Source organism: Embiotoca jacksoni, unplaced genomic scaffold, assembly GCF_022577435.1.
Source record: "Embiotoca jacksoni isolate LCO1_2020_lvr unplaced genomic scaffold, fEmbJac1.0.p SCAF_60, whole genome shotgun sequence".
Lineage (NCBI taxonomy): Eukaryota > Metazoa > Chordata > Actinopteri > Embiotocidae > Embiotoca > Embiotoca jacksoni.
Genome location: NW_027185415.1, coordinates 16,357 through 41,753, shown reverse-complemented (window position 1 = coordinate 41,753; position 25,397 = coordinate 16,357). Strand labels below are relative to the sequence as shown.

At 42.0% G+C, this 25,397-nt stretch overlaps 1 protein-coding gene across 3 annotated transcripts; it reads right to left on the bottom strand.

Moving 5' to 3' along the window:
- Window positions 1-198: 198 nt before the first annotated feature.
- On the bottom strand, window positions 199-23,955 carry LOC138213548 (uncharacterized). 3 transcript variants are annotated; one of them, XM_069174720.1, is made up of 7 exons: window positions 23,142-23,955; window positions 11,325-11,486; window positions 9,805-9,967; window positions 6,660-6,787; window positions 5,303-5,424; window positions 2,859-2,963; window positions 199-1,075 (listed from the first exon to the last, which is right to left on the bottom strand). In XM_069174720.1, exons 1-6 carry the CDS (start codon window positions 23,907-23,909, stop codon window positions 2,867-2,869), a joined length of 1,440 nt encoding a protein of 479 aa, XP_069030821.1. In that variant the 5' UTR covers window positions 23,910-23,955; the 3' UTR covers window positions 199-1,075; window positions 2,859-2,866. The 3 variants fall into 3 exon arrangements, with proteins under 3 accessions (XP_069030821.1, XP_069030822.1, XP_069030823.1); XM_069174721.1 differs by having other exon boundaries at window positions 199-1,070; XM_069174722.1 differs by lacking the exons at window positions 199-1,075; window positions 2,859-2,963 and adding an exon at window positions 3,367-5,218.
- Window positions 23,956-25,397: the final 1,442 nt, after the last annotated feature.

Sequence of the window (25,397 nt, the reverse complement as noted above, 5' to 3'; positions counted from 1 at the left end):
TACACACACAAAGCCCCGCCTCCTGGTTTACACACACAGACACCTGGCAGAAGGGGGGTTTTGGTGCAGGATCTAGTGCGCCCCCTGGTGACCCAGACAGCTCAGTTAGCCGGAAGTTCTTTCAGCCACCAACTGTGTCAGTTTACAAGATGAATGGTGGAGCAGGTGCTTGAAGAACAACAAGTTTACAGCTACAGCTACAGATACAAAGAATTTATTAAGGAATTTGTAACTTCAGTTGACGTCATTTATAAAAAAAAAAAAAGTGGCAAATGTTCCTAGTAAAGTGGTCAAAATCTTGATTCTACCTTACAAAATGGGTTTTAAACAATTTAAGCACATTATTTGAACCATATCAAATGTGAAGTCAACAACAAATTAACACTTTTTCATTTTCGTGACATAAAACCAGCACAGAACGTAATCCACAGCGCTTAACACAAGCGCTGCATGTCATTAAACATACCATTTATACAGTATCATATCCAGAGAGTGATGTTTGATGGAACAGACTTTAATCTGTGGAGTTATGGTATTTGAAATTACATAAAATGAGGTGAGGCTGATGTGTTATATGTGGCTCATATGTTAACATGATGTATGATTCGCCCACTCTCTCTGGTTATACTACATCACACACACACACACACACACACACACACACACTGTAAAAAGCAGCCCAACACTTGTCTACAACATATTTACAACATCACGCAAAATAAAATAAAAAGTTATGAAATATTTGTATATTTCACTTGAGATTTTGCAGCATCCTAAAAACTACCGTATATTTACTGTAAATAGTATCAACAGAGAATGTAGAAGCAATTATGTCAGTGTTGTAGGAGCCTCATCAACATCACTTGTATTTTTCTTGTACTCAGCAGTATCCAGTTAACAAGTATCTCATTGTCCTGTCAGCATCCCTCACTCTCCCCTTCACTCCTTTGATGCGGTCACTTTATTATTGTTTTTTCCATTATTCCTCTTCTTCCCCGTTTCCGTTCCAATCTTCAATCATCTCTGTGTAACTTCATGGTTTCCTCTTCCCTGTATCACACCATCCAGGTCTGATCTGACCAGAAACAAAGATGTAACAGAGTTTAAAGTCCTGTATCAGATACATGTGATCTAGCAGCGTGGGTTCATATGCACAGACAAGCTCAAACATTATGTCTACCACTGCCTAATATGTTGTTTTCCCTTCATGGGGCCAAAACAGCTCCAAACTGCTGAGGCATCACCTCTGGAAGACCTCTGAAGGTGCCCTGTGGTATCTGGCACCGAGACATTCACAGAAGATCCTGAAAGACCTGTAAGGGCCTGATTTACTAAGAGCTCTAATAAAGGTACTGAATTGCGTCTTTATTCCAAAGGTTTGCACATATTTTGCACCCATTTTGCGGGTGATTTACTAAGAGCTCACTAAGGTTTGCACATTTATTTTGCACAATATAAATATAACAAGAACAAAACTCTACATGGGAGATTATCAGCGAGGAAGTCAATGCCGTGGGAAAAACAAAAAGACAAATAGATGAAATCATGAGAAGATGGCAAGATATTAGGCAAAAAAACAAAATAAACGGCTTATAATAAAATGTGATCAAATAAAAGAGGAGGAAGGTGGATGAGATCCTCTAACAGACAGCGATAGGCAGGTCCAGATCTTTCTGTGATGAGCAGCTGATGTTTCATTGAGTTCCTGGAGGTCTCGTGAACCTGATGAAGCTACCTGTGAATTCTGCAGGACTCATTCAGGATGTGACACCTGAATAACAGGACTGGAGGGAGATCCAAGCAGAGATACGCTGGAACCACCCAGAGGCAGCAAAATGCTGAGTCGGAAGAATGGCTGTCAATCATCATTTAGTTCATTCAATAACTCAGAAATATCATCGCTGGACAAACAATATGTCTGAATAATTTCTGCCTCTGACATCAGAAATGTTTAACCTGGTTCTCTACGTGTTCTCTGGTTTCCTGCGTCTCCTTCTCACCACAATAAGAGCAGCCGTCTCTCCTGATGTTCATCTGATTCATAAGTTGTCTTCAGTCGGACTAAAATACACAACAATCACTTCTCCTGTTTCTACCTTCAGGTTTAGTAAATATCATCACAGCTGATTAATTTATCTATTTGTATTTCCCCTCCCAGTATTTTGCACGTTCAAGTAGAAACACCCAATATTACATATGCATGCAGACAAACATGCAAAATAGACGTGAGTTAAACTGCACATTTGAAAGACTCAATCCTCGCTGCACGTCGTCAGTAGATCAGCTGGACATTCATTTGCGTGTGATGTGGATTTTGTACGTGATTTTACACGCGTAGACCTTTTAGTAAATCAGACCCTAAGTTGGGTGTTTGAGCCCAAACAGGTCAGACCATTTTATTCACTTTGGATTTGATGAGAGAAGTTGAATGGGAGTCTATGGAGCCGGAGGCTTTTTGGAGCCGACCTCTAGTGGCACTCGCTGGTATTGCAGCTGAAGACACTTCTGGATCGGAACCATTTTACAGACTTGAAGCTACGAACACTTTTATATCCAGTCTGTGGTTCTTACTAGAGCTTCTGTTTTGGGGATCACATCACTACGGACCAGGAGAACCCCACAAGCTTATTTTGGAGATGTTCCAACCCAGTCGTTTGGCTCTATTAGTCTGAAACTTGTCAAAGTCACTCCGGTCTTTACATCTGATCATTTCACCACATCCCACACATTAACTACTAAAAGCGCCTTTTGACTCTATAACTATAACTTCATCTCTGAGTGGTCAACATGTCTTGGCTCATTGGTGTATTGATCTTTAGTGGTATTGGTGAGGAAGGATAAAACATGGTGAGTGCTACCTGGATGTTTATTGAAGCCAACTGAAGTCCAACTTGCTCTGGCAATCCAAGGCAATCATGGAGTTCCTGTTCCTGCCAGCAGGTTCTACTGGTCCCAGATCAGGCCTGTAAAGAAGAACAGGAAGTTAGTCCTGAGAAGTTTACAGTGTTTACAGTGGACAGCTGGGCTGGTGTGCTCGAATCAGCAGGAGGACAGTGTTCTTTTGAATTAATCCTGGACAGCAGCCATATCTCACCAGACCTCAGCTTAAATCCATGGAGGGAATTCTCCCACTGCATCAGGCATACTTCAGGTCTGACTCCCCAACCCCTCCTCTGTCCGTCTGGGTTGGTGCCAAGCTCCAGTCCGGACAGAGGGAGAAGCTGAAGAGCCGGCAGCACTCCAGCTCCCACCAGATTCCTACACTGTACAAGCTCTCAGATAAAGACAAGCCACTGTTCATCCACGCTCAGACCCCCGCCCCCCCCCCCCCCCTCTCTCAGAGAAAAAAATGAAGCTAATAGCTCCTTTCATCTCCCCCTGCCAGGAACCTGCCACTCTCTGCTTCTTGCCCAAAAGTCACTGAAGCTGTCACCACTTTTCCACTCCAAAAATGCCTTTCCTCCCCTCATGCTGGCTTTTATTCAATGCTGTCAGATAACTTGCATTCCTTCGATTCTTATAAGGTTTTCTTCAGCAAACGAGGGGAACGAGAACAGATCCTTTTCACTGGTGTTGAGCTGGTACCATTTCAATCCAAAAGTACAAAATCACAACCAAAATACACTAAACCAAGGGCTTCATCAGACCGTTCGAAAACAGATTTTAGGATGAATCTCGACGTCTCTTAATACAAATTTGTTAAAACACGAGAAAATGTGTTTTTCGACTACTTTTCTCTTGCGTTGTTTTATAAAGTCTTCACGGAGGCTGAATAAACACTGTGGTTTGATAAAGTACTAAAACCATGAAGGATATTTTAATGTGCTAAAATACTCCAAAAAAGCTAAAGGAAACTGCAGAACACATTTGATCAATGCAATTTTATCTACAAAAATATAATTATTTTAAACTTTTAAAAGGTTTCCAGAAACATCAATCTCTACCGTTTACTGTGTTCATGAGAAGAGTCCGTATGAACGGCGCCCTCTTGTGGTATTCACCATGTCAGAACTCTGAATTTTCTGCAAGCCTGGAGTTCACAAGTTGTGACGTGTTTGCTGATGTTTCCAGAAAGGTCAGAGGTCGTGGAAGTTCATATTTGTTTGGATGTTCAGGTGATATATTGTAATTTTAGTCATGTAGAGTTTGTCTTCATAACTTAGAAAATAGCCTACATCTGAGGGAAACATTGATCTTCCCAAAAGCTTCATCTTTTCCATCCGTGTCTTTGTCTTTCCTGTTAGCTCGATAAACTGTTAGCCTCTGTGGCTTCGAGATGGTGTCTATATTGCTGTTGCCTAGCAACAGTGTTTTTTAACCACGTGTTTGAACGGCAAGCACATGTTGCACATGACTTCCCATGTTGTAATCACGAGCTGACGAGTTCCATTTGAACGCGGCATTTCTCGTCATGTCTTTCCTTGTCCAGCCACTAGAGGTCGCTACACTCTGTTTCTCTTTGAGCTCCGCCTCCTTACCGGCTCCTTGTTTCCTTGTCTGCCCCACCTGCGCTCACTCAGTCAACAGGAACTCAGTATCTATTCTCCCAGTGAGTCACCAGTCTTTGCTGAGTTGTAAGTCAACACTGAGGTCTAACCCTCACATGTCAGTCGTACTGGAAAAGCTTGTTTCCGTTCCTCGTGTGTCGTGCATCCTGTGAACTTTGACAAACGAGGAGTGAAGGAGCTGCAATAAACCTCTCAGGTGATATGATAAAATAATGCCAGTGCTGCAAAATGACATCATGCAGAAATGACACCAGACTGTGTGCTTGGCGATACACAAATTATACATCATAATATATTATTATCATGTATTTTGCAGGACAAAGTGAAAATGCTGTCATGTAAGGCAGAACTGATGTGAGCGTACAGTATGTCGTGAATTTCCAGGACTTCCAGTCAGAATCCCAGTTGCTGCTATAAAGGTTTCATTAAAATAACAATGAATTTGGAAATAATGAGGGCCAAACCGGTCTAACAGTAATCTAACAGGAATTAGGTCTCAATAAGGTACCTGAACGGTGATTAATCTTTGGCCCACTGATGTAATCCTTCACATTTTCAGCATTATGAATTTAACAATGTGTGTGTGTGTGGCCACATTCCTGAGAAAAATCCCAAGTGGAGCACCGTTCGTGACATGTTTCCCATCAGCCAGCAGTGGTTGTTGCACCAGAGATGGTGGGCGGAGCTAATGCAACAGGCTCCCTCTTCACCTGCCAAATGATTGAGCCAAACAGGCAACGCTGTGGTCAGTGTGCAGTGTGTAGAGAATACACAGCTCAAAGTGTCCTCCTCACCTGTAGAGCTGTGGACAGGACATCTTCAGCGACATGGAGGTCATCCCCAGCCTGGTCGGATTCCTCACCTTAGTCTTCCTCACCAGATCTTTGATGCGGCTCCAGGTGTAGTTTTCACTGAACTGAAAGGCACACATAAAAAAACAACGCACATAAAAACCAAGAAAGTTTAATACAAAATCACTTAGCTGCAACAAACCGCCAAAAGAGCAACAATGTGAAGCTCTGCCAGTAGCTTATACAGTTCTGCAGAGACAGATAATAAAACACATTTTCCTTTTCCTCTAATTAGACCATTGGACTGTTTGTGCAGTCGGATTCCCAATCTATCAAATGTACGGTATTTGGACAGTTACACATATTTGTGTGGGATCTGTGGTCCAGTGTATTCAGTTTGTGTATTTTATCTGTGTGTGTTTGGGAGTCAGTTCAGCTTCTGACTGTAGAAACTAGAGTTCTGTTAGTTCATGAGGTCTTCTGGTCTTCTGCTTGTAAATGATGAGAAGAGGGACGAGTGGTAAAAACGTGAATCATAAATCTCTTCTCAAGGCTGAAGACAACTTTCTAGAGCCAAAGGTTGCAGATACGACAGAAAACATAAAACACAGTCCAACAGCACCTAAAGACCTTCATGTTGGTGAGTCAGTGTCCGAAAACCCTTAGTATGGACAAAAGTATCACAATATTACAATTATTATCTTATAGATTTCTTGTTGGGTTTTCTTGAAGTCACATTTCCATGTTTTACTTCAAATAGATTAACAGACTGCAAATTGTATAAATGTTGGGTTCTTCAAAATCCTTCAGAGGAAAAGTTGAGTTTTTACTTTATAATTGTACATTAACAAAATAATTATAGATAAAGGGGATCCATAACCCTGTCTCCTTGGTCTTGTTATGATGTGACTGAGGTCAGATGGACGTCAAACTTATGGGAAAGTGGAGTGGATCTTGACTTAAGATGAATTTTTCCAACGTCTGGAAAGCAGCAGCCGGGTGACTAAACTAAAACAAGGCGTATTGTGTTTGTATCCTCCATGCTGCTTTAATTACTGTCCGCTCCCAACAGATGGGGCCCTTGCAGAAGGAGAATCACTCCTCCAGGCCTGAAGAAAGCATCGTATTCATCATGTCATCAGTGACAGATCTGCTGTGCCTGTTTGCCATAAAGATAGAAAACAGAGGAGGTTGACATCTTAAGTGATCCAGAGTGTGTTGGCCATGGTGATGGGGGAGGGGGAGGGGGCAAGGGTCCCCCTGCAGACATGCTTATCGCTCCTTACTCGTAGGTCATAATTTCCAAAGTGAATGCAACCATGTTGGTTGATTCTTGCAGTCATACTTGTGCACAACTCACCCGGCGCTGTGGGATGGACAGCCCTTCAGTGCTGTCCCCCAGGAAGCAGACCTCCCCCTCAGTGTAACTCCTTCGGTTCAGGCTTCTCCTCCACACAGGGATGGGTGTCAAACCCTCACTGCTCACGCCTGAAACATAAATCACAAACCAGGAGCAGTTACAGTGTGCATGGGAGGTCTATTACTTTCTCAAGACTGTTCTGTAGTCAACTCTTTGTTTGTGTTCACGTCCTTTTATTGGTGAAATGTTACGCTTGTGTTGTGTTAAAACCTGCGATAATTCCCATGATAGAAAGGGTAGAAAACTTGACCACCTCACAAAGAGGCTGTGGACGGCAGGTAGAGGAGGTACAAGGATGCGTCAGATTGGCCTCAGCTTTAGTGGTGAAACCAACCATCAACCATCAGTGATGTCATCATTGGTTTGTGAACGTTATGAATCCTCCAGTTCAGATTCTGTCCGTCACCATCTTGATAGTTCGGAGCGGTTTGGAGCAGGAAGTGACCATATTTGGACGAGCTGGGGGAGGAGCCAGCGGTGGATCTGACCGATCTGATCAGAAACCTGACGATACTACGTCCCGCCCACCGATAGCTGAAACCTGACTGCACCACAGGCCTGTCAATCAAACAGACACGCCCCCAAAAACAGGTCTTCTTGAATCTTCTTTTCTAATGAATGAGGGATTATTTTCAGATGGACCTCCAGAAAACTAATAAGAAGGAGTGACTTTAGCTAACAACACCGAGATAACTGATGGACACATTTTATTCACTTTGGATTTGATGAGAGAAGTTGAATGGGAGTCTATGGAGCCGGAGGCTTTTTGGAGCCGACCTCTAGTGGCACTCGCTGGTATTGCAGCTGAAGACACTTCTGGATCAGAACCATTTTACAGACCTGAAGCTACGAACACTTTTATATCCAGTCTGTAGTTTATATCCAGTCTGTAGTTTTATATCCAGTCTGTGGATGAAACGCAAAACTATCCCTATTCACCAAGATATCTTGTTCATCTTCTCTTGTATCTCCACCCTGTCCTTTTCTCTCTCTGCTCTCCTCTCACCCCAACCGGTCGACGCAGATGGCCGCCCACCTCTGATCCTGGTTCTGTTAACAGATGCTCCGCCCACCTCTGAGCCTGGTTCTGTTAACAGATGTTCCGCCCACCTCTGATCCTGGTTCTGTTAACAGATGCTCCGCCCACCTCTGAGCCTGGTTCTGTTAACAGAAGCTCCGCCCACCTCTGACCTTGGTTCTGTTAACAGATGCTCCGCCCACCTCTGATCCTGGTTCTGTTTAACAGAAGCTCCGCCCACCTCTGACCTTGGTTCTGTTAACAGAAGCTCCGCCCACCTCTGATCCTGGTTCTGTCGGAGGTTTCTTCCTGTTAAAGGGAGTTTTTCTTTCCTCTGTTGGAGATTTTTCTCCCTTAAAGAGGAGTTTTTTCCCTCCTAGTTTATGTGGGAATTGTTGAATTATTGAATTGTTGAATTGTTGAATTGTTGGTTTCTCTGTATAATATTGTAAAGTCTTGCTGTAAAGACTGTTAAGTGCCATGAAATAACCTGTGTTGTGATTTGGCGCTATATGAATAAAGTTGAATTGAATTGAATTGAATGTTAACTCGCTATTTGTCAAAGTCGCACAGGTCTTTAAAACTAATCTACATCTACCAGTAATGTCTTTAGGGAGAGTTTGGAATCATAAGCCTCTCTTTTAACTCTACCACAGGGGAAGTATGAGTATCACTAAAAACAAGTTTTAGTCCAGCACTTACAACAGCTTACATGTCTTAAATAATGCTGTTTCTTTGTGGGGGGGAAGTGTTTGTTCATGCGTTGGAAGCCTTTGCTTGCACGTTGGAAGGGGAGTGATGACTGTTATGACAAATGGTGATGGAAGTCAGCTCAGGCCTGTTTTTTCTCCTGTTTTTCCTGAACACCCCACAAAGTAAACACACCTCCCCTCGTCACAGGGGCTCTACTGACCGTTGCACTCTGCTGGAGGAGGAAACCATCAAAGTGGGGATGCAGCTGTTTCTCATGGTTTTGTGTTGAAGTACATGAAAGTCAATGAACACAATTTTGGAAGAATTCTGTTTAGGCTTTTGCATTGTGTTTCCCCAGTAAAATCAACGATCCAACATCCAACAGTAACCCCCCCCCCCCCCCCCCCCCCCCCCCCCCCCCTACTCTTACCCTCAAATTCCATAGTAAGTCCGTAGAACAACATTTATTGAGGGGGCACCTATCCACACCTATTTACCGCACCTAATCCGGGCCTCCCATTTCTCCTGACTTCTCAACCTCTTCTCCAGATCCAGTTTCCTCTTCATCACAGGAACGAGCGAAGCATTCCAGAGTCCACGGGACATTATGTATTCCCATCATGAGCAGGATGCCAGGAATTCCGGCCGTGTCCTGCTCCAGTTATAATTTCATCTTCCCCACAGGACCACCAGCTCCTCCGGCAACGTGAGCCGCTCCAAAAACACAACAGTAATGATAACATTTGGGGAGATGACGGCGTTCCCGAATGACTAACATCACCTGGAGCTTGGATCCGATGACAAGGTAAACAACCAGGCTGGAAAACATGCGGGGTTGCTCCTGGGTCAAGTCGGGAATCCTAAATCCTGCTTAAGCTTTTTAATAATATGGATGTGTTTCGTCTGACACATCCCTGTCCAGGAACGTGTCAGACAAACACTGAAATTAAAACATGAATACGTGGTTGTGCATGTTTGTTGACACATCCCTTCGGAGCAGCTTATTAAGGGCTGACCCTTCTGGTAATTAAATGTTTAAAGTTCATTAGGGGTGGTTTCATTAACCTCCAGGGCTCTCGCTGCATATCATATTCTCACAGCCAACATCCACTGAAGAATGAATATCCTATCTTCCAGATTTATGAAGGTCTAGACTCCCAAACACTTCACCGTCCTGCCCGAAGCTGCATCTGGACAAGCGTGTAGTCACACAGCTCGATCTACATTGCTGTTGTTGGTTGGTCTCTACTCCCTCAGATACACAATACTCCATCCATCTTTTCCACCCAGCATGAATCCAACACTGTGATTGCCTTCAATGAAAGACTGAACATTTGTGTCATTATAAACATGATGAAAATGCACCGGTATTACCTCTTCTGGTTGATATAAGCGGATGCCGGGTGACCTCCTGAATGGTGGACAGATCAGAGAGGGTTCCACTTGATGACAGAAACTCACTTCTGGCATATCGTTTCTGAATGTCCTGGAAGGCTAAGCTGGCTGCACCACAGCTGCAGTGCTGCTGGAAGAAGTCCTAAAAAAGAAAGAAGGCAGGAAAATGACACAAACACCTTCATATTACAATATTTTCTTCAGCATTCGCACGGCATGTCATAAATGTCATGAACATCTACTGCTGTAGAAAGTCATTGCCCTTTCATTATAAAACTGATTCTGTCAAACATGTGGTTGACCTTACTGAATTTTGATATTAGTGCAGCTGTGAGGCATTGGTCCAATTAATATAGATCACTTCTTACATGAAAGTGGTAAGTTTTATATTTGACCTGCTACCTACTGAAGGAGAATAACCAGAATAAGATGGTGAAGGTTGACACTGGACATTTTCTGTTAGCTATCAACCATTTTTGATTCACACCGTCTGTCCCTTTACAATAAAATCAGGGTCAACCCTTCAGATCAAAATGTACCGTTTCATTTGTACTTTCATGCAGAACTTTGATGGAGCCGCAGCATTTTAAATAAGTCCATCTTATTCTCTATCAAAGACTATTTCATTAAACTCAGGATAAGTTTAATTAGGGAAACTATCTTCCAAAATTCCCTCTCACTCTCTCTCCTGCTCCCTCTCATCACCTGACTATGGGCAATATCAGTAAACCAACCAAATTTCATCACAATCTCAATCAGCCAATCACAGCGTTGCTGTGAAAATTGAAATGTGTTCCCCTCTCTTGCTGTCACATCAGGACGATCCACTGTGACCCTCTTACACCCCGTTCACCTCCAGTCTTTCTATGCATTCCCACCACATCCATGTCTGTTACCGGCATCACCAACACACCCAAAGTTAACAGTCTTAACAGTGTTTCTCTACGCTGTTCTTTTCTCTCTCTGCTCTCCAGTCCTTCCAACCGGTCGAGGAAGATGTTCTCAACCTCTGAGTCTGCTCCTGTCGAAGGTTTCTTTCTGTTAAAAGGATGTTTTTTCTTCCAGCTGTTGCTCAGGTGGGGATGGTTTAAGGTGTGTTCATAAGCAACTGGGACATAGGGAAGATTCCCACCTCAGAGTGGTAGAAATCACCTGAACGCCTGTCGAACTGGGAATTTCCCACTCAGAAAGTCTGAGTCAAAGAGTCTCTCTTCATTGAAATAATTGTGGTTTAAAGGTCCTCTACAGAAATTTAAAGTCAGCCATTTAACTCACAAAAGACAGGAGATTAAAAACAGAGTAGTTAGAATCTCTTTAGTTTCTGGGGTGGTCTCTAGCAGAGAATGGAGGCTACAGCATTGTTCACACAGGCCTCACTAAAGTCTCTCGACCAAACTGAGATGAGCAGAAATAATCCGGTGTGGTTGATGGTTGGCAGTACTACTACTTGCCTCCATCAGAGCTACAGCCTGAGAGAACAATAAAGAATATCCACACACCTCTTTGGTGTTTGTCATCCTGCCGTCCTTCTGCAGACTGCAGATCTGTTTCTGAAGCCGGAGGTTGGTCTCCTGCAGCTGGCCTATCTTCTCGATGAGCTGGCAAATGTGCTCCAGGTAGCCCAGGCCTGAACCCAGAGGGTTGGAGTTCAGTTGCTGCGCCTGTAACAGAAGGTGTGCAGGTTTATCAAGAAACTCAAAATAAGTTGTGTTGTTGCTCTTTGAATTCTATTAATTAAATGGGATTTGGAGGCAAAGTGTTATTTTGGCATTACTGACGTTCAGTACATTTCTAAATGTTTTCCCGACATTGTGGGAACAAACCCAATCACTGGCTTTGAATTAATGAGGCTATATTTATGACCTACACCACAGTCGCCAGGTTCACCAGAACTTTTATGGTTCAGGTCCGGTTTCCTGTCTGCAGTAGAGACAGCAAAGCACTTTTCTTATGGTTATAGAAGGACAACAGTGTTTCAAATCAGTGAGGACTTTTTGGATTAAAACAGACTGAAATTCCTCCCTAATGTAGTCTAAACATAACCATAACAAGTTTAATGATGCTGTAGTGACTGCAAGTTCATAATGCCCACTGACATTAGACATTTTGATGAAAAAACGTCAGTTGTCAGTTAATATTTAACTGATATGTTCAGTATTAACTTACTTCATCTATAAATGACCAAATACAAAAATGAAACACATTTCATCATTATATTTGCAGTATAATCCAGTGTTTTAAATGAGCTTCATATCAATGTATTTGCTTGTGCACAGAGCTGCCAGACATTGAGACTCATTCACCCTCTACATCACTGTATCGTCAGTATGGAAAAGCTTCTCAGAAACAAACCAAGAAACAAAATCTCCATGAGACTAAAATAAAGGAGGTCCAGTCGGGCAGGAAGAATGAGTGGCAACTCAAAGGCAGGAGAAACGTATGTAATACAGAGCTTTGAAGCTGCCTTCGGGTGGCTGAGAAAGAGCACAGAGCCGAGCAGGCAGGCACTGACCCAACATTTCATTAATACACCTACAAAATATAAACTTCCACGTGTTAAAATATTTATTTTTAATTCCTGTGTGAAAGTGAATGAGCAAATGCTAAAATGTAAAGGTTTAGGGGTCTGAAAACGAGGGGGAAACGATGTTTGGGTGTGATCCCCTGCAGACAGTCGGAGATGCTTCCCATGCTGTGTGCTGATCTTTATCTGCTCACTGTTGGAGGTGAAAAAGTTAACCAGATGTGCATTTGGCAAACCAGTGACTTAGTCTTGTGACGCTTATCAGATTTTGTTCTTTTCAAGACTCTCTGGGCCTCGTGGCGATCGGGGAACTAAACATCCACTGCAAACGTCAAGCAGCTCGTTACAAGGATATAGCACTACAGAACTTCATAAACAAGTCGGACAAGTTTATGCTTCCTCTGCAGTGCTTTGAAACATTATTTATCAGTTTTAGTTTTAATTTATTTTATGCCTTGGTGGCAGATATCATAGAGCATCTTCAGGAGTCTCAGTTATTTCTCAAAGTTTGCACTGACTATAATTTCTGTGAAGTTTTTACAGTGTGCAAACTTCAGCATAAATTCTGAAAGTACTTATAAACTAGCACTGTAAATTAGACCAGTTGCATCTTTACTCCATTAAAATGACTTTAAACTAGATGTTACATCTCTTGCAGGCAGCTGGTCTGAGGTCAGCGACAGAAATACGTACGTAGATATGAGGAGTGTTACTGAAAAATATTATTGTTTGACCGGCCTTAAACAAACAAAGGTTGAAGAAGCTAAACTTTAAAGATGTAGAGTAGATAAAGTGGTCCACATAGTTTAATGTTTGTACAGTTTAAATGTTTAAAAGTAACATCCTATTTTACAGTTTCTAAAAGATATTTTAAATTTAAGTTCATTTCAGAGACGAATTTGTAACTTTTATCAATAATTACAAATTTGATTTGAGCTTTGAGATGGACATTGCAGATCTATATTCACTTTAGTTGAAATGTGCTTTACAGCATCACTAATGATGAAAAGGCTCAAAGCGTTGTCGTGTTTATGTCTCTCCTCAAGTGGATGTGGACGTACTGACAACCACGTTTTTTCAGCAAAATGAGAAAAAGGACATTTTGAGCAAATATTTATTCAATCATCCACTTTCCTAAAATGTTGCAACAAAAGCAGGATGTGCGGTGAGGCGGGGGTCTCCCCCCCTCCCCCCTCTCTCCCTCCTCCTCCTTTCCCATGCAGCTGACACTGAATCTCCGGTCACACAAATGGGAGCTGTGATGGAAACGCTGGTCAAACAATGGCCTCACAGCCTGCAGCACTGACATCACTCATTTCCTCTGATGGACAATCACTCAGGGTCTTGACCATGAACCAGTTCCCACATGGTACTGGAAGGAATGCCAATGTTTCTAGGTATAGTTTGAATTACAGCTAAATGGTTCATTTTTGCTTTCAAAGGTCTTGAAATTTTGAGCTACATATTGAAGGTGACATCATTAATATTTCTATGAATAAGTCAAACGACTGACTACAATGTGAAATAGGTCACATAGTATTAAACTCACTGGTGTTAATCTATTCTGCGGTCCTCTTCAACTCCGTAAGACACAGAGAGTAGCTGATGAAAATAGTGGAGGATTTAGCAGCTAAAGAGTCGGTGGAGACCAAAATCAGAGCTAGAAGAGAGTAAATGTTGGACTTAGATTCACCAGATGGAAATAAATGACCAAAGATGAATGCATTCAAGTTTAGTGTCTGCTGGCTGGTTAGCCAGTTTCATACATTGGTGATCTGTCAGATGTAGTGGTTCCTGCTAAAATCGATTAGTACATATGACTTTCGTTCTTTCTTATTTCCTGTTTTTGCAGGTGCCTGGTTGTAATGCGTTACTCCCGTCAGAAGGTGGCGGTAGTGCGCCAAAAAGCCTGCCAGCTGCAGTTAAGTAATATAAGGAGAAGAAGAACACGCTGTTTTCAGGGATCGGAGCTTTGCAGGTAAAACTATCCCGGTGTTAGATGTCCTGGTATGAACATGGACAACTACAGCCGTCAGAAAGTTCTCCTACAAAACATACATAAAGAGGAGGTGCGGTGCAAACCATGCAGGTAAAGCTGGCATACAAGCCTTCCACCGCTAAACACACTTCATTAGAGTGAAGCACAGAGAAACCGGCCTATCTCTTTATATTCATGTGTGTGGATTGGGACGAGGGCCAATATTCGATTCAAAATCAAATAGTTACAAGCGAATTTCAAATAGTAGTTTTGCTTGAAATGCGCATCCCTCGTCCTTCTGCCCCAAATGATTGCAGCTCTTTAATTGTAAAAAGTAATATTTCATTAGTTTTTAGGAGAGATTGACAGCCGGTCCTCCTGAACAACCAACAGCATGAGAGCCAACGGTCACGTAGGTCAGCCATGTTAATTTATTTCTTTATTAGAGGAACCCAATCAGAACCTGTTTATATCATAATCATGGAGATCCCCGAGATAGTTTTATTGAAAATGATGTCTAAACAAGTTACGATCAGACATAACGAACATCAGAGAAAGCCGTGTGTGTGTTTGTATTGTGTGTGTGTGTGTGTGTGTGTGTGTGTGTGTGTACAGAGTACTGATGAATGTCACATTTAACAGGTTTCCTCATCTGTCGACACCCCAGAACATCTTTTCTGACTCAAACGAGACTTCTTCTATGTAGTTTAGCGGTCCCTGATTGAGATAAGGAAGGGTATTCCTTCCAGGATATGACCCTCACTTCCTCAGGAGTGGTCCATGATAAGGGCGGGGGAGGGGGGGCAGTCACATTATCAGGGTCGGCACTGATTTTATCCATGATCTCTCCGAGACGAACGACCAATCCACAGCCCAGCAGAGGGAGTGGGATGGAGGAAGCCCCTTTTTACGTGCACAGGCCCATTTAGAAAGTAGAAACACACACACACACACACACACACACACACACACACACACACACACACACACACACACACACACACACACGCCCTGCTGCACTTCCTCTGAGTTCCCTCTCATCCCGTGAGTCAGATCAGGAATTCTGTTTGTCCCACTCGTCTGAGGAGAAAGAAAATGAAGCCTTGCAAGTGGAAAAGAGGCGGAAAAGGTTTTATCTGTTAAATTATCATCTGAAGATCATTTATATGCTGACATCTGAGACAGAAGCCTAATGATCATGATTTCAAAATGAAAAAACTGGTTATTTATTCAACAATAAGAAGAAAAAATAAATACAGTGTACAGGATCTATGTACAATTGTTCAGAAATTGTTCACTTTTATTCATTTCCATTGTGGTTCCTTCAAGGCGTTTCATCACTTCATCCTTGAATCCAAGTGAACGTTTGCACCAAATTTGAATAAATTCCCTAAAGGTGTTTGAGGTATTGGGTTACCTGACCCTGACCCCATACCTCCACCTTGGAGACAACATACTTACAATGAATACTCAAAGTCTCAACGAAGGCATTGATATAAACATTTGATCTAACCTGCTCCTATGGTAATACTAACACATCCCCAACACAGCAAAGGTCATTATATTATTTGGTCACATCCCTACCAGTTAATCTGGTCCAGCCCTTCTTGGACTCTGAGCCAAAGAAGAGGCGACCATGTGAGTGGTCACTGGTGGTCTCCGAACCAGTCTGACAAGCTGCTTGTGTGAGTTCTGAGTTCTGAGTCAGCTTCAGGATATTTTTCCTGTTGGAAATTCCTGGAAATAACTTCACACGGAGACATCCAGGAGTCCTGAAGGTAAAAGCCCAAACCAACTCAGCTCCATGTCGACTTTCTGAACTCAATTGGGCCACTTGGATCTGCAAAGTCATAATTGCTCTCACTACCCAGATGTCTGGACTATAATTGAGGGTTGGAGCAAACAATGGCTGATAAATCTAGACTAAGTGAGTGACTGTGGCCTCCTTAAAGCCCTTTAAAGATTTACTGTGAATAAAAAGCTCATAAAAGGTCCCTGAAGAACCACAGTCTTATTATCACATTTACACGTACAAGAAACATACTGCTGTGACCAAGCAGTCCGTTAAACAGTCCACAATATTACAGCCTCTTAACACCACAACGTACAGAAGTGGGATGGAACCACAGTCCTTCATTATAGCTTCTTTTATAGCATCTCCTTCATCTTTACGTATTACTGTAAAACTGAGAAATCTCTGTGGGGAGTTCTTTTGCTGTTGCCATAATATCATGATTTCTTTTTTTTTCTTTTTTCACATTCAAAATAATACGATAAGAAAACAACATCCAGGATCACTGTAGAAACTAAAATCTCCTCACACACACACACTTGAAGATGTTTCCATGATCTGCACTGCATCCCAAATACTTTCCTAAAAATGACCGTGTTGGAAAGGAATGAAACACCAGATGTGTGTGAATATCTTTTTGGCTTTCAGGAGGAAGGTACGAGCGGATCACGTATTCTGCTTTCTTCTTTTCAACACGCACACACAGTTTCTGCTTCACTTCCCTGTAGTTTACAGGAGCTGAAGACGTGCTGGTCCTCGTTTACGGACCAGATTTATTTTTAATCTTATTCTTTTGATGAAAACAAAGTATTTTAGTCAAGTTTTTGATTTCTAACGTTCTGAGGCTACAGTACAGTTACCATGGTAACAGTTGTTGTTTGTTACTGTGAGGTACATTTTTTAAAACTACAGACTGGATATAAAACTACAGACTGGATATAAAACTACAGACTGGATATAAAACCACAGACTGGATATAAAACTACAGACTGGATATAAAACTACAGACTGGATATAAAACCACAGACTGGATATAAAACTACAGACTGGTTATAAAACTACAGACTGGATATAAAACTACAGACTGGATATAAAACTACAGACTGGTTATAAAACTACAGACTGGATATAAAACTACAGACTGGATATAAAACCACAGACTGGATATAAAACTACAGACTGGATATAAAACTACAGACTGGTTATAAAACTACAGACTGGATATAAAACTACAGACTGGATATAAAACCACAGACTGGATATAAAACCACTACAGACTGGATATAAAACTACAGACTGGATATAAAAGTGTTCTTAGCTTCAGGTCTGTAAAATGGTTCTGATCCAGAAGTGTCTTCCGCTGCAATACCAGCGAGTGCCACTAGAGGTCGGCTCCAAAAAGCCTCCGGCTCCATAGACTCCCATTCAACTTCTCTCATCAAATCCAAAGTGAATAAAATGTGTCCATCAGTTATCTCGGTGTTGTTAGCTAAAGTCACTCCTTCTTATTAGTTTTCTGGAGGTCCATCTGAAAATAATCCCTCATTCATTAGAAAACAAGATTCAAGAAGACCTGTTTTTGGGGGCGTGTCTGTTTGATTGACAGGCCTGTGGTGCAGTCAGGTTACAGCTATCGGTGGGCGGGACGTAGTATCGTCAGGTTTCCAATCAGATCGGTCAGATCCACTGCTGGCTCCTCCCCCAGCTCGTCCAAATATGGTCACTTCCTGCTCCAAACCGCTCCGAACTAACACGATGGTGACGGACAGAATCTGAACTGGAGGATTCATAACGTTCACAAACCAACAATGACATCACTGATGGATGGTGACATCACTGATGGTTGATGATTGGTTTCTTTCCTTTTTGAATTTGAACACATAAAAATGCCCTGAAATAGTGGGACACAACTGGCAAAAACATAACATTACTTAATTAAACGATACCCTATTGGTACAACAGGTTGGCCAAGTCTTCGCATCAAAACTATCAAAAGTATTTATCAAATTCTTTTTGATTCACCATTTCTGAAATTGTAGTTCCGTTTAGGTTTCAGTTTAATAACCTGGTAAACACGGTCTCTACTACGACATGAAGCCCTTCATATCATCAGTGAAAACAGCTGGCGGGAGAACATGTGTGCTGTTCTACCTTCTGTTGTGCAGATGAGGAATCCAAGTTAACCAGAAGCATCCAGGCTTCTTTTTTAATTACATTTCACACTCGCACTGATGAGGTCAGTATGCTTTGAAACTGTACACCGAGTATGAGCTCAGACCGGCAGATAAACAGATCCATATGATCCCTGTTCCTGCCTGATGGTGGAGGTATGACAGCTATGCACTCAATAGTGCCTCTAACTTGTAGAGCTGGAGACTTGCTGAGATTTGTTGTTCTATTTATTGACAGACAGGAACCGATGAGGTGAGAACAGGCCGGCGAGAAAACACATATCTGAGGCAAGAAAAGTCAATTATCTCTCTGCTGCGGATGAGAGTCCCATTTAGCAGGAAAATAATTACATTATGAGCTGTGGTGACAAGTGATGATGATGATGATGATAATGGTGGTGGTGGTGGTGGTGGGGGCCACACACCCGTACAGCATGTCACCACTGTATCGTCAGAGTCCATCATGCTGGGCCCCTAAAATCCACTGGCACATGCCATCTCCTCACAGGGGCCCTGGTGCCGATCAAAGAGCCTTTATGTGGGTAAAGATGTGAGTCAGTGGAGATATTTGACACCTATTTGATACGTCCAGGTCGGCCGGCGGGCGCTGGGCTGGAGATCAGGGGGGGGCCGGCTGAGAGGGACTGCTGCTCAAAGACAGTATCACCGAGAAAATCTCAGCTCCCTCAGCACAGATGAACAAGTGTTGCATGACATGCAGGTTGATGAAAACGCTGCCGCTAACTGTAGCGCATGCCCCCCACCCCCACCTTACTGCCTCCGTCTCAGTGAGATTAGGCTCTCATGGTGGGGTTTGATTGATGTGCCAGAAATAATAAAGCCTTGTCTTCAAAAGGGCCTTTGAGCTGCACAGTATTTTAAATAGGAAGAGATGGGAGAATACGTGTCGCTGTAACAGGAGCCTGAAGAGTCTGAATACGGAAACATACAGCTCAGCCCAAACTACAAATACAAATGTAAAAATAAAAAACACAAAAGTAATTCATGTTTTCATTCATATCTCAGCACGATGTCTTCACACCCTGTTTCACTTGGTTCTGCCATTTATAACCAGAAGTGACATTTTTGTCAAATTCACTAGACATGAACATTTGACATGTGTATGAATCATTTCATTTATGAGCAATGTAATTGGTCGGTGCTCCATTTTAGTCTCTGCTCATTTATCTCAGCAATCAGCAGTGAGGTTTCTGTTCCTCAGAGGTGGACCCTGTTGACGTCAGTAATTTCTGAACATGGATGAACAGGCTATAAAGTTTGTAGATTAATTGTAGTTTCTGACTTTTTACGAAGTCAGAATTTCTTTAATCCAGTAATTTAATTTATGACCAAATACCTGCAAAATAAGTGATTTTCCCATCAGCCTCCACTGTACTTTGTATTTAGTTAATAGTTCATCATAGAAAACATTATAGTTAATCATTGTAAACATGATACCTGGTAAAAATAAGTCTGTTAGCAGGTCAAGTTGAGTGTAATACTGTGATTATACAACCAGTTACCAACTAAATAAAATATGTAATGTAAATGTGTTCATATTGTGGAGCAAATCACTCTCAAAATATACCTTTATATATATATATATATATAACTTTTTGTTAGCGTGATCTCTGTTTCCATGGCAACACATGGGGTATGACCAACAACTGGAAAACAATTAATGGCATCAGTAGACTCTCATGTAATGTGTGTAATGTTTCCTACTCCAGGAAGTAGTCGGACCCCTAGCAACCACCTAGCAACAGAGAGGATTTCTAGTCTCCAACTGAATAAATACAGAACATAGAAACACTAAACTGATCAGCTAGTTCAGTCTGGTTGGAACAAAGATATCTGATGAACAAAGATATCTGATGAACAAAGATATCTGGTGAATAAAGATATCTGAGGAACAAAGATATCTGATGAACAAAGATATCTGATGAACTAAGATATCTGATGAACAAAGATATCTGATGAACAACGATATGATGAACAAAGATATCTGATGAACTAAGATATCCGGTGAACAAAGATATCTGATGAACAAAGATATCTGATGGACAGAGATCTGATGAACAAAGATATCTGATGAACTAAGATATCTGATGAACGAAGATATCAATGAACAAAAATATCTGATGAACAAAGATATCTGATGAACAACGATATGATGAACAAAGATATCCGATGAACTAAGATATCCGATGAACAAAGATATCTGATGAACTAAGATATCTGATGAACTAAGATATCTGATGAACTAAGATATCTGATGAACAAAGATATCTGATGAACAAAGATATCTGATGAACTAAGATATCAATGAACAAAATATCTGATGAACAAAGATATCTGATGAACAAAGATATCTGATGAACTAAGATATCTGATGAAATAAGATATCTGATGAACAAAGATATCTGATGAACAAAAATATCTGATGAACAAAGATATCTAATGAACAAAGATATCTAATGAACAAAGATATCTGATGAACAAAGATATCTGATGAACAAAGATATCAGATGAACAAAGATATCTGATGAACAAAGATATCTGATGAACTAAGATATCTGATGAACAAAGATATCTGATGAACAAAGATATCTGATGAACAAAGATATCCATGTTCTCATGTGTTTTTAACATTTTAGCTCCGTGTCATGTGTTCAAACCAAACCGGTCCAGCTAGCCTCCTCTAGGATTGTAAGTGCGTGACTATCCGTGGTGTTACGGTACGGGTGCTCGGAGCGACCAGAAAGGACCAAAAGAAACCCGACTTCACCAAATGGGTCATTTAATAGAACTAGAACAAGTAGAAACTACATTATATTATATGGAATTCTACTCTAATTCTATTTTCCCATTGAGGAGGTGGAGGGATATTTCTAGTGATGAGCAGGGTGTGATGTCATCATGATTTATTCCAGATGTTCAGTTGACCAATCAGATCTCTGAGGCGGAGCTACTTGTATGATGTCTATTATATAGCAGTGTGCTGTTTTTGGATGGCTAACAGTCTACAATATTTATACTGGTATCTGTAGCAGATCAGCTTTTGTATGAGAAGATGGAAAATGTCAATAAAAACTTCTGCTAACTCATAAGGATATAAAGACTATTTTTAGATGTCTTTATTCTTTTCTGAGTATTATTTCCACAGTGTGTTGAAACAACAGAAGGCATTTACATGTTAAACTTCAGACTGTCTCCGATCCTCTAATAGCTGCTGGTAATGAAAGACAGTCTGTGATGTGTTCAGGAACATCACAGTTGATTATGACTTTGCAGCTGTCAGGTGATCTCCCTGTGGAGCCCTCTGTGTTCTCACATTCTGGATGTGAACAAAAAAATTACAGTTCCCGTAACATGAATGAAACACGGCTCTTCAGATCTTTATGAATGAGGCATGAGGTCGAAGCACAGGTACACCTTTAGAGCTGTTTACATTATTTTGATCAGTAAAAACACGACCTGATGTTGTAATCACACCGATAAATACACTGCAGATATCTTCAGCTGCAGTGATGCAACTACCTGATGACATAGAAGCTGGGACGAGTTTAAAATTAGAGATAATAACAGAGGACGTGAAATATCTTTGTTGCTCACAGAAAAGGGATTTCCCTGAAGTGTGGAGGATCCACGTCCGTCCTGACCAACACAACACGACACAAACACAGTTCTCAACATGAGCACAGCGCTGCCATCAGCGTCTGAACTGTTACATAGAAAAACAAATACACTTATAATAACATGTAACTTAAACATGTAAGAAGCTTCATTTGTATAAGTGACATGTTGTTTGGTCAGAAAGTCTTACTGCTACTCATTGTTATTAATATTTGGGATAAGACCAGACAGTATGTTCTCTTGTTGAAGAGAACATACTGTAGAGGATTATGGATATGTTGAAGATCATTAAGAAACCGTTTCTTCATCATAGTTTGTTCACTGAGGAGCAGAGTGGTCCCTTTAACTGTAAGATATCCCTTTGACTGTCTTGGCCACTGATCTTTAATAACAAAAATTAAGTCCTTCTGAACATTTTTGTTGATTTTATGCATTTATGTTAAAATATACTTGATATGTCCAAATACACAGATCAGCTAAAACATGACCTGAGAATGAACGCTTCATATCTCCATATGGAGCAGGTCCATGCTGCAGCGCCGTGTTTGCACACACGCACACACGCACACGCACACGCACGCACGCACGCACAAACACACACACACACACACACACACACACACACACACACACACACACACACACACACACAACCGTAGCTCCTCACCTGATTGGTCTCTGAGACGTCTCTCTGTTCCCCAGAAACTTCACGAACTTTGATGTTCGCTCTCTGATAAAGTTTCAGGTGTGAAACATCTCACACACCTGGAACTCAAGAACTGATGAAGATCAAGTGATGAGATTTGGACCAGTTACTCATCAGGGTTTTATCTTCCTGCTGCTCCGTGCACGGAATCTAAAGCAATGCTTTAATGCTTTAGATTCAATCTGAACACATCTCTGCTACAAAAAAGTCATGTGACATTGGATGCATAAATGTTTTAGTTTAAATTTTAGGGTGAACATGTTTAGACCAGAAGGAACGCCTCGGGTGGACCAATGAACGAGCCACAGGGTGTTCAAGAGCTCCATCCCATCAGCCTGGACACACTGCTGAACCTCCAGGAGGATTGGTCAACAGAAAAGGACACCTGGGCTACCTGGGCTACCTGGGCTACCTGGCTTAGCTGGCTTAGTCAGCACAACTGCACCCTGATACAGTGTTGAAAATGCACCGATGGGTCAATGGATGTTGAGACGTGATGTTTGCCTTACCTCACTGAGTCTGCAGCATTGGTCCATGTACTCCTCCAGGCTGTCACTGGTGACGCTTCGCCTGATTGGCTCAGGTTCAAAGTCGTTGCATGTCATGTCATCACAGGTTCCTCTGGAGAACTGTGTCCTCGGCCTCATACCCTCTGAACAGGTCCTTTCCGTTACAGTACTGGTCTCCTCCAGCTGCTGACATGTCTCCTTGTCTCCTGTAGGCCTGGTCTCTGAAGCTCTGCACTGGTCCACGTCCTCACCCACGTGTGCTTCTACTGTCGCAGCGGAGGAACTGAGTTTGCGTATGAACACATTGCCCTGAGTATCCTCTGTTGTCTTCATACCGTTTTCCTCCGAGTCCTTTTGCTGCTCGATGTCAGAGCTCTGTGCACCAGTAGCTAGTCCGTCAGCGAGAGCGGTAGGCACTGAGTTTGAGTTGCAGGAGTCACAAGAGGACTCTCTGCTGTGGACCACAAAGCTCTGCTCGGAGCTCGTCGGCGTGGACGGAGAGTTGGCTCCACTGGGCAGCTCCACTCCAGAGTCCTCCGACTCAAACTTGTACAACCTCGTGAGCTGAGGCTCTGAGAAAATAGCAGACAGATAGTCGGAGCCAGACTCCATCCGAGGCGGTCCAGATTTGTCATCGAGGTGGGAACTCACGTCAGAGTCTTTGGTGGGGTCCGAGATGTCCCGGTCAGAGACCGACACCGTGGAGATGGTGGACACCGAGTCGTCGGCCATCAGGAACCTTTCGTTGAAGTTGCTGAAGAGCTTCATTTTGGTCAGGACAACCTCACTGTCCAGGACCGCATCTTTGTCTCCTTTTCCTGTTAAACAGGGAAGAAAATATATATTTATTTCAGTGGAAAGAAACCCTTGTTGACGGTTTCTCTAAAGCATCAGCCTTCTCGTGACTCAACCGAAGTTTTGTTGACCTAAAACTCTTTCTGCAGACTTAATGACTCTACAGCGATGACACCTACCTTCTGCTTTTATTTTGTGAGTCCCAACAGACAGGAAACATGCTTCCCATGGTCGTCGTAACCTGCACATAAACCTTTGTCTTGATTTGGACTGACGCTGATGTGTTTAACCAGTCTGCCCCACCAAGAGGAACCTTCAAATACCAGAGTGTGGATTTGCTTGCCAATAAGTCGATAATATAAGGCCTGGTTGTTGTTCAACGATGATTCATTTTAGGGACTAAATCAAAGACTGTACAGTCACAACTATTTGAACAATTCTATGAACTTTTAATGGCTAATGCTGGGATGGATCCAGTTTGCAGACATGCACCAGCAAAAACTGCATTTATATTGATATGACTGGCTGCTTCAGTAAAATCCAAGAACTGGTGTTCACATAGTTTTGCCTTTTTTGACTCAAATACCAGATAACTCCTACAATCTGTCAGTGTCCCCTACCTGACTGTCCCGCTTTGATCTGACGCTACACTTAAGACCATTAAGGGAAGCAGTCATATGTGTCCTCTCCTCTTTCTCACTGTGAGAAATCGGATATGTCTTGCTGCCAATCAAATTACATTTTTCCTCCCTTCCAACCTTTGAATTTTAAGAGAAAAACATTCCCTTCCTCCTCAGGGGAATGCAGGGCCCCTGATTAATTAATGTTCCAAATAAAAATGCAGCCAAGTACCATTTTGGATGAATATAATTCCAGAGAGCAAAATCACACCTTAACAATAGTGGAGGTTGGAAGACTTCCTGCAGGGTGGTTTGGAGATCTTGCCAAGGCAAATATAAGATTAAAAGTTCTTTGAAGTGGTAAATCCAGAGCTTTTATCCTCTCCGAAGGGAACTCTGGAGGATGGAGTCCTGGCAGGGGAATTTTCTCCAAAGTATGTAGAGAGAATTTAAATGAAAGTCTTTGGCTTATTGATCGCACGCACAGCAAAGAAAAAGCAAAACAGAAGTGCATTGTGCATGTTTGTGGACGACCACTTCTCTGTGTGGCTGAGATGAGGCAGTAGGAAGGCTCATAAGTAATTATAGTAACAATCACTGGAACTGGTTGAGATTTTCAGTTGTACCAAGTTACATCAAAGTAGAAAATTATCCAAAATGTGAAATACATTTATTAACATCAAACAACACCATACTTGCTGATTGTAAGTGTTTTGAATCAGTGAAAAAGTTCATTCCCAGAATATTTTCCTCAGAAAGTATCTCGGTTCGATTTCAAAATCAATCCCTCCCCAAAACAATAACACACCAGTGGTTCCTAATAATTGGCCGCTGTTTTTTT